This window comes from Lepisma saccharinum, chromosome 4 (genome assembly GCF_977018435.1).
Source record: "Lepisma saccharinum chromosome 4, izLepSacc3.1, whole genome shotgun sequence".
In the NCBI taxonomy this organism is placed as follows: Eukaryota; Metazoa; Arthropoda; class Insecta; order Zygentoma; family Lepismatidae; genus Lepisma; species Lepisma saccharinum.
This window is the reverse complement of record NC_139232.1, coordinates 10,804,721-10,815,540: the sequence shown is the minus strand read 5'-3', so window position 1 is coordinate 10,815,540 and position 10,820 is coordinate 10,804,721. Positions and strand designations below refer to the sequence as shown.

Below are 10,820 nucleotides of genomic sequence, written 5' to 3'. Positions count from 1 at the left end.
TGCACCTCCCATCACATAGGATGGACATCAGCAGTATTTGTTGGGCGATAAATAATAGAAAATAACTTTCTGGGTACTGGAAATCCATAAGGTAATTTTGATCTCACTTTCTACTATTACAGAATAACGAAGGTGGTAAACAGTGAAAACTTTGGGATGCAAAACACAGGGGAGGGAGAGGGGGGTAGTGGCATGGGTTGGTGACTTTTACACAAAAGGATATTCTCGTCTTGGTCCACATACCAACAAGTGACTCATTGAATAGGGATGACGTCATTCACTCTTGATCGGTATAGCAACAGCTTTACAAACTACTAATAAAAAAGCAATTTCTTGAACTGGGATCGTACTGTAAATTATATACGAGATATATTTTTTTTGTCACTTTTTCGAATAAAAAACAAGGGTGCACATTATAAAGGGTCTTCCAATAAGGGTGGGTCGATGTTGGCAGCCTGTGGCGGCCATGTTTTTTTGGTGGCGTTTGTCTAATCTGCTGTTTCTTTTTCAGGCACTGATGCCAAATCACCATGACAAGTTACACGATTGAGCAGCGCATCCAAATTATAAAACTTTATTATCAAAATGAGTGTTCGTTAGTGCGTGCGTTGCACCCATTTTATGGCAGACATGGTGGCTCTTCAAAGTTGACTCTCCAACATTTGGTGGCCAAATTCAAGACGACCGGTTCGGTAAACAATCAGCCAACACCCGTACGTCAAAGGAATGCCAGATCGGCTGAGAACATCGCCGCGGTCTGTGAAAGTGTGCAGGAGAACCCGAGGCAGTCAATTCCTCGCCTCGCACAAGAACTCGGCCTTTCGCAGATTTCAACTTGGCAAATTTTGCGTTGGGACTTGGGCCTACACCCGTACAAGATCCAACTGACCCAGGAGCTCAAAGTTAATGACCATAGACAACGCCGTTTGTTCGCTGACTGGGCTTCAGAGCGTTTGGAAGAGTACCCCAATTTTGGCCGAAAAATCATGTTTAGCGACGAGGTGCATTTTTGGATGAATGGCTATGTTAATAAGCAAAATTGCCGTATATGGGACGACGCCAACCCACACCAGGTTCACCAGGTGGCATTGCATCCACAAAAAGTTACTGTTTGGTGCAGATTTTGGGCCTACGGCATCATTGGTCCGTACTTTTTTGAAAACGACGTTGGTGAGGCCATCACCGTCAACGGCGACCGCTACAGAACGATGATAACCGATTTCTCTTGGCCCAAATTGAAAGATATGGACGTAGACGACATGTGGTTCCAACAGGACGGCGCTACGTGCCACACAGCGGACGCCACGATGGACATTCTGCATGAACGATTTGAGGGTATGGTTATCTCTCGCAGAGGTGACGTGAATTGGCCAACAAGATCGTGCGATTTGACCCTGCTAGACTTTTTCTTGTGGGGTTTCCTGAAGTCGCAAGTTTATGCCAATAAGCTGCAATCGACCGATGCCCTTAAAGTCAACATCACCCAGGCCATCACTCAAATTCAGCCATATCTATGTGTCAGAGTCATTAAAAATTGGACCACTCGGATACGTGCCACCGTGAGAAGCCACGGCGGACATTTGAATGATGTAATATTCCATACATAATGGCATATATGGGTCTTTCAAATAAAAAAAGAATTTCGTTCATACCTCACACACAGCTTGTTTTATTCCATTTCAACATCGACCCGCCCTTATTGGAAAACCCTTTACAAGCATGTGCATTACACACATGTAAATACAGTATTTGCCATAACCATTTAAGTATTTATCTTAGCGTGATACTAGTTTGACGATACCATCATTGTACTCGGTTGCTGCCAATGTATTCAACCATGTAGTGACATAGTGTTTTGAGTTCATCAGCTGTGGCAAAGTGGTATTCATCATGTTATTACCATATACTTCCGTTATTTGCTCATGAATGTCACTGGTACGAACTTTTTCTCGCATTCAGAAACCTTATCACACTTAGCAGGATTCTCAATTTTGTCACACATGTTTAAGGCTCACAGCTAGATACTATACATGTATGGATACACATCAGAATCACCTTGATGGTTGGCTCAAACTTTTTCCGGAAAGCACTTTGCCACAGCAGATGAACTCAAAGATGCTGCTGTCACTACATGGTTGAAATATTGGCGGAAACCGAGTTCAACGACGATTGAGTACAATGACATAAATTGTTTGGATACATCATTTGTCGGGCCTCCCCCCCATGGCACAGTGGCAGCGTCATTGCCTTGTAATCGAGGGGTCCCGGGTTCGATACCCGGTGGAGGCACAAGTGGTTCGGATCCCACTTTAAAATGTAGGTCCAGTCCCGATTAGCCTTACTGTGCATAAAGTGGACTTAAAACACCAACTCAAACCAAATCAAACCAAACATTATTTGTCGATTGTATTTTACACCAAAATATTCATTTTTTTCTGGATGACCCTCATAGCATTAACACTAACCATGGACAGGTTAGGTTATCTGCTTCTACATTAATATTTCTTCTTCCCAGGTCGAGGGGGTGTGATGTCTTGGTATTCATAATTTTTACAGGTCACCATAAATTATTTCCATCATGGAGTGCCAGCGAAACATGGTTTAAGTTCACGAGGTGAAGGACTTTCTGACAACGTAGACGTGAAGGGATTGATACAAGGCCTGGAGTTTGAAGAAGCCAGATATCTATTTTATAGATAAGATGCTCAACATGACTGTCATTCAGAGCTGTGTTGCTGCACAGAAAGAAGCTGACTTGAAAGAACCGAAATTTCAGATCAGATAAAACAAACCGCTCTTGCAATATGTGCTCAGTCAGCAAGATCTTCAGTTGAATTCTGAGTTACTTTTGAAGTAGCAATGAGTCAGGAGTCATCAGTATTGAGTCTTCCAATATCTATACCAGCAGAAAGGTCAAGAGGAAAAAAAAACTGCTTCTCATAAGGCAAGACAGAAAACAGCTATACCCTGATCTGCTGTATTCCGGAGCTTTAATATGTGGTAATTTGCCTTTCGGCAATGATGCACTGAACAAGACTTTCAGGATTCCGGAGGATCCAGATTCAACTCTGATGCCTCCGGCAGTTTATATGTATGTCACATTTGTTGCATCAACTTTTATTTAAATTGCAGTATAGAGGTGAGCATGTCTTCTGACCAGAGCTTATTCAGTGATGTGATCAATGCTACTCGCTAGTCCTTCTTAATTTGATGTACTCTTTGACTATCACGTGTCTATACTCTGTCCCTATTATCTCTGGAGCAAGGCAGTGCATAGTGGCAGAAAGGAGGGGGGGGGGGGGATCGAGAGTGCAGAGCAGAGCAGTATACACTGCTGTGAAGGCTGGTAACAGCAGTCACTTCCCCCTCCATGCAATCCCATTCCCTCTCACGTGTTAATTGGTGGAGCCATCTTGCATCACTACTTGCACAGAGACTTGTTTTCATTCACTTGCTCCAGAGATAACAACACTGTGTTGCCTACATTAGCTCAATCTAGCTGCACTTTCTGACACTATGTGTAGTGTAGGTGCATCCCAGTGTCAGGCTGTTTGTGCAAGCTCCTGAACATAGTGCAAATGGTGCAGACAACAGTGTTGCACTCTGTAACCAATTAGACACAAGAGTGTGCAAAGAAAGCCAAACAGTGAAGAGAACTAGATGGTACAGTGTGGTGTACTGCAGTTTTTTTGTAAAAAAATATGGCTACAGATTCAAGGAAACTACATGCTTATGAAATGACATGCAAGATGATGAAATAAAAAAAGAAGAAAACAGAAAAAGGAAACCATGAAGGAAAACAAGATTTAAAAAATGTGAAATAAAGATCAAAATCTTTATTCTTGTTTCTTAAATTATTTATAATCTGCCCATTCTAATTATTATTATTTAAATAACTCTTCATGAACAGGAATGTTTTTATTTTCAGAAATATTTCTCATGAATTATGTAAAAGCAGGAGATCTGCAACAACATAATCTGACAAATCTGTAATGTTATTCTACTAAAAAACTACCCAACACTGAGTGTACTTGGTTGAATGGAAATGCCTTGCACTAGGTTGCCACTGAGGTGCACCTGTACTACACCTGCAAAAGGCTACAATGGGCTACTTTGTTGGTGCCTAATTTTTGTTCCTTCAATTATCTTTTTGGATACTATAGTATCTAATGAATGTGCCTTCCCTTGCAGTGCAGGCTTCTTTAACAGAATATTCTCATAAGAGTTGAGAAATAGTTTCCAAATTAGCAAATTCTGTTGGAACAAAATGTGTACCATTTTAACATCTGCCTTAACATTATTTAATTGTTCACATTGTTGAATTGAGCATTATCTATTCATTCGGAACCTCAGGTTACTCTAAAACCTGATTCTGAACAACGAAGCTTTCATTATATGTTTGACTCAATAATAAAGATCTATCAGGTGATCTGTTTGAGATATTAGAAAAACAAAACCAATTGTATACAAACAGGTAACATATATACTATCTCCGAGCTGGAAGGATGTCCCTGTAGGGTGAAGAGAGGGTCTATAGTCGGTTCTGCTGTGTTGCAATGCTACCTCATGAGAGGTAAACATGGCAGTAAATTCCCTGGACTTGACACTTCGAAACTTCTCCATGTGTGGATTTTTGTAATTTTGTGTACGGACATAGACCACAGAATATAGCTGATATCCAACAAAAGATCACCGTGGCCTGTGCACAGATCACTCAGAAATGGAGCAACTTGTCTGCAAAATATGAACTGTGCCACATATGGATAATGACAAAGCGTTACCAGCAATGTGTACTGATTTACGGAAAAAGTGGTGTCCCTCCTACATATTACCAAGAACTGTGGATTCTTGTCTGCAATGTTTCTGTTTCTTTTTGCGACATCTCAAGTGGATCACACTGTAATTTAGGAACAAAAGTTCCTGTAAGAACATTTATATTCAACAAGTTATTTTTGTTTTCAAATTATAAGTGGGTTTTTCTGTCAAAACACATCTTTACCTTATATAATACACCTATGATTACATATCCTATGAACAAAAAAGGGGGAAAATATATATTTTACAAGACAGGAGAAGAAAATAAAATACAAATGCTTACTTCTATAACCTAACTTATCAAAATGACAAATGCTATGGAACAGAAGGGAACATCAGATAAGCATTTTCTTTAAAACATCAAAATAATAAAGCTGTAGGTTAATTTGTTTAAAAAAAAAGTTAAGGCAAGTAACACAAACACTACATATCTGTTGCTTCACTGCTGCGGTCCACAGCGTCACCAAATGAGGTTCCTGCCATTAAAGGCAAGTCTTTAGTTTCACCTGAATCGATGGCAGGACTGGTCCTTCCATCTTCTATTACTAAAGTCTTTGGTAATGGATAAAAGGCAGAGCCTAGACTTGGTTTCAATTCAAATTTTACACAAGGCTTGAGGGGGCAGTAGTCTATCTTACTCAGATCAATCATTGGTCTCCTACAAAAACAAATTAAAAAAATTACACCTACAATTAATCATTATGAATTCCGAAACATTTTCCTAATTCTATTAGGAAGATTTCACACCGAAGCGACAAATAACATGTGTCGTTGAGGATTTTACTGCCTGAACGCAGGCCTGTGCGGTCTCTCACTGCTACGGTGTAAAAACGTTGTTGACTGGCTCGTTCCGAAACAACATGTCGCGCTTCGGTATGAAATCCCCCTTACAGCTAACAACATAACTGCAATTATATAAAAGTTGTCCCTATATGTTTCAGTTGCAAGCTTTCATATTTTATTAAAATGTTTATAGTATATGTATTATTAAGTCGACTTCTTCAGGTGAAAAACCTCTGGGCCACAGCAAAAAAAATCATCCCTGGCAGTTTATATAAAAAAACAAGTCTTACCAAAACCACACGATGACATAAATAAATAATAATCATCCCAGGCACTCTGTTATATTACAGCTTACACTATAATCATTCATATTGACACACACTGGATGTGTTTGGGGACTACTGAGAGATGACAAGTTAGAGACAAATACATCCATCACCCTGAGGATGGAGTCACTGAAACTTCGGTACAAACAGAAACAAAAAAAACAAAATAGTGGTTGAAAGTCGAACAATTCAATATGCATCAATCACAGCACTGATCAGATACAAAGAAGATCTAATTTACTGCTTTTCCATTATGTTGTCAAGTGCTTTTTGAAACCCTATATTATACCATCTCCGTTGACAAGCACATTAAACGACTGATTTTCAATCTCACCACCAAAGGTCCCAGACTGGGCAGGGATGTTCTTTGTTAATGTTAATGCAATTATCCAAATGTCAGATAATCATCATAAATAATAAGAAAAATGAGCTGTTATGCTTTTATGCAACATTGGCTGCAAATGAATGAGATGTAATATAAGAAAAATACTGAAAAAAATCTTATATTGCTATTTTTCAATATGAATTGTACCAATGACAATGAATGATAAACAGACAACAAATCCAGCAAAATAACATCCAAATAATACAAGAATTGCAGAGCACACCAGTATCAAAGTCCAGAGTGATGTTGGAGATAATGCTTCGGACATCATCTCTTTGCTGTCAAATAATCACACTTTACCTTATACTTGAACCGCAAGTAAAAGAACCTGCGCAGAATCCCATGTCCTGTGCATTGTACTTGCACCTGGAGGAGGGGGGCAGATTCAGGAAGGTATATGCCCAAAGGTTTTTTGGTTTGCGATCGCTCTATAACAATAAGCTAATGCTTTTATCAATATATAACAATATACCCTATAGACAGATGCAGATCTATGGAGTGGGCAATAGGTGCGATCACCCCTCCCAACTGCCACGATTTGGATATATTATTATGCCTAATATTTTTGAAGACTCAAATGTTTTTTGTCTTTTATCACCAAGTTTAATATGTATAGAACATATTTTTTTAAAGTTTGATCAAGCCGGATCCTGTGGCCGAGTGGTTAGCACATCACGCTGCGATGCCAAGGGTCCCGGGTTCAAATCCTGCTCGGGCTTGGTTGTTTGTGAATGTCCATTCATCAATTTCATCATTTCATCACTCATCCTCATCTTCGCAAATTAGCCAAGAGGCACAAAACGCAAAATGAAATAAACTAAATCAATCAATCAATTAATTAAAGTTTGATCAAAGTCCACTTTATGCTCACATTAGGCTGATCGAAATTGGACTTGCACTCTAAATATGGATCCGTACCAATGTGCCTCAAATGGGGATCGAACCAGAGACCCCTTGAGAGAAAAAGTTTTTGTCTCCATTTATTCACATTACTTTTCATCTTACAGTTCAGTTTACTGTGGCAATGGAACTGTGATAAAATATCTATTCCAGCCCTGAAACCCTATTCTTGGAAGACAATATTGTAATGTCTGGAAAATGGAAGTCAGCTTTGTTCCTGTCAACAGTATTGTTCACACAAAAAAATGCAAGTGTATGTTACACCTGACTGTCAGTGAAATGAGGTACCCAACTGAAATTCACCCTTCCCAACTTGGAAGACAATATTGTAATGTCTGGAAAATGGAAGTCAGCTTTGTTCCTGTCAACAGTATTGTTCACACAAAAAAATGCAAGTGTATGTTACACCTGACTGTCAGTGAAATGAGGTACCCAACTGAAATTCACCCTTCCCAACTGTTAAACTTCTGGATCCACCACTGTCTAAAGAAGAACGTGTTTCCGGTATACTTGGCTTGCCACATTCTCCATTCTCCTGGAAATATGAAAGGCGAACACGATTCAGGATAAATTCAATAATATCAAACTATGCAAAACATATTACCTTGTCTCTTCCACAAATTTTAGGTTTACTTTCTCGCATCCATCAGGAGGTTCCCGGGCTAGAAATTTGTTAATATGAGGAGAAGTTCCTAGTTTTCCTGGTTCTTGGTCTGGTGAAGGACTACGGCTTCCTACTGAAGAATCATAACACCCAATATTAGGTTCAAGCAAGTACCAACGCACTAGTATCAATAATAGAAAGTATAATTACAGAAACTTAGTACTTATGTTTTCCGCGAAGCTGCTTTTAGTTTGTTTTGTTGCATTGTTGCTTGGCAGGTTTCTGTTGTTTTTTGTTCCTAGATTGCCTCGACAGTGCACCTAGCAAAAAAACTTCTAACAAGGATGGAGGCAATAGCCACTGAAATGAATGGAACAAACTAAAACAGCTTCGTGGAAAACATGAGTACTAAGTTTCTCTGTGATAATTTACTACATCTCTCATTTCCCAAAATATGAATAGAAAGTATAGTTTCAAATATGCTTACTGATAATAGTTGGTCTCCAGGCACATATCTAGAAATATATTTCAGGAAGGAGAAAGGTCTGAACCAAGTGAATCAGAAATGATAATATAAAGGTTTAAATTAATATGTTAACAAGTCTATTCATTGTATTATGTAAATTAATTAATACTGCATGCTTATTATTACATGAATAGGTAAAAAGACAGTATAAGAATAGAGATTATATATTATATATTTTACATGTAGTTAAGGTCAGCAAAATTTGTACAAAAACAGCTGTCCTGGCAGGGAAAATTAATGTCAAAAAGATAAATTAAATATTTACTGAATAACAAAAGGGATGATAGATCCAATTGACGAAAAGTATAATTCCTGATTAATATTTAATGCATATTATTACAACAAGGTGTCTTCAATTTCATAAAACAAAATTCCCTGACTTTTCCAGAAAAAGAACAAAAATTTTCCAGACCATCATTTGGGCAATTAATGTAAGAAGGTCACTGTATTTTACCAAAACACCATTCTTAGAGTTCCACGTACACTTCACACGTTAAACGTAATTATTAGAGACCGGATGTTAGGCAAAATGCCTATTCTTTCCTGTTAGATATATGATGAAAACGAATGTTGCGAAGGCCAGGGGGGAGGGATTAGCTTCATTTAAAGCCAATTTAATTTTGCCTATTTTGCCTATTTCATACGATATTGCCTATATTATTTCATAAATGCCAGATATTGCCTATTTTAAGCATCTTCTTTAAAATTGGGACATGACTGAACTCTGTGCATACAATTTCCTGTTCCCAGGATTAGTTTCCGATGCTTCCAAGAAATTTAAAAATAACAGTTAGCGAGTTATTTTGCAGCTAATAAGAACTTGGACAAATTAAGGGCAATTCAACAAGTTCTGAAAGCTGAAAATATACAAACTGAGTTAGATCCACATGTTCTCGCGTGCTTTAAGTATGCTCCGGTAACATCTGTGGAGGTTGAAAGATCTTTTTCAATTCTAAAAAATGTGTTGTCCGATCGCAGACATAACTTGTCGGTTGATCACCTGAAGAAATACCTTGTACCGCAATTAGTGCTTCTTATTCAGAGACTGCCAAACCGTACAGTACAAACTTGAAATGCATTTAAACAGTTTCTCAGTTCGAACTGCTGTGTGGAATATACAGTGTAAATTTTTTAACTGAAATAACCCTGTATGCAGTGATAAAGTGTATATTTAAATAATTTGCGTACTGGTTTGAAGTAGGCAACAATTTCTTTTGTCAGACTATTGTGTGTAGCCATTATACAATAAAAAATTTGGGCTGACGTGACTCCTGTTTGCGTGATTTATTAAGTACAACATTGGACTTCTGTCTCTAATGATGAGCTCCTGGTTTCTTTTAAGCAACTATAAAGAATGCACAAGTACGTCTTTATATTATTTAAACACCTATTTCTTTTTGTGTCTATCTTCATTATTTTGAGTTAAATTTCATTGCCTTTTTATTGCCTATTTTACTGCCTATTTTGAAAATTATAAGTGCTTATTTGCCTGCCTATTTTATATGTTTTTAGTGCCTAAACATCCGGTCTCTAGTAATTATGAAAAGGAAAACTGAAGAAATTGAGTTTTAACTATCTAATGGTTACATTAACTAATGATTAACAAATAATTATTTTTTTATAAGAAAAATCAAAATTATACAGTGCATTTTTCTGTCCCTTGTGCGCCAGTCGGCGGCCTGCTTGGTGCCCGGTCAGACGGCAACTACCTTCCAATTGCATATGATATATCTGCTATGGAAACTGTTTACTTCGAACCTTTCGGATAGGAATTTAGCTATCCTGGCCATGTGATTCGAACAAGTGTTCTCAAGTTACCAGCCAGATAAAATCGGTGTTAGCAATGTTTGGAGTGCATACCTCTAAAGGTATTACATATTTGAATGACAAAACAATATATCCATTGTTACTATTATTAACAAGGGCGTTTAAAAAAGTCATTTTCTTCCACTTTTTTACTGTGGTTTACATTTTAGGAAAAGGGCTATAACTCCTCAACCACTGTATTTTTTTTAAAAATTTAAATTTTACATGTAATAATGAGTAAAAAGCAACAATTTAAGCAATATGTGACAAATAATGGTCAAGGAGGGATGCAGGGGCAAAGGCCCAAAGTTCAAAATTTTCAAACACCATATGTTTATGGGACACAGACATTACATTCCTCAAAGGGTGATCTTTTGTCGTGCTTTCCTCTGAATTTGGTCCATAGAGCAGATGCTAGAAGCAAAGTTCTGGAAATTATTCTGAAAGCTAACAAAACTGCCACTCTTATATATTATTAATCAGTCTATTCTCAACGAAACTTTGCATGGTTGCGGGAATGTACAACTACTACATAGTATATTTTTTCATTCACTTTGGCCTATTGGAGGTGGGGGGGAAGGCACAGGGGCATGCCATTTGGGTCATTCTACGCCATTTCAACGAGGTCATGTCACCCACAAACTCCGATTTCGATGAAATTTGGTATACACACTC

At 38.0% G+C, this 10,820-nt stretch overlaps 1 protein-coding gene across 1 annotated transcript in view; it reads right to left on the bottom strand.

The window, feature by feature from the left end:
* Nucleotides 1-4,190: 4,190 nt before the first annotated feature.
* LOC145987093 (protein FAM117B-like) overlaps nt 4,191-10,820 on the bottom strand; it is a 32,550-nt gene continuing 25,920 nt past the window's right edge. The window contains exons 7-8 of the mRNA XM_083121565.1: nt 7,814-7,946; nt 4,191-5,473 (exon numbers count right to left, since the gene is read on the bottom strand). Of these exons, the coding sequence (XP_082977691.1) occupies nt 5,239-5,473; nt 7,814-7,946 (368 nt within the window). The 3' untranslated portion in view covers nt 4,191-5,238. The remainder of the gene's footprint in view (nt 5,474-7,813; nt 7,947-10,820) is intronic.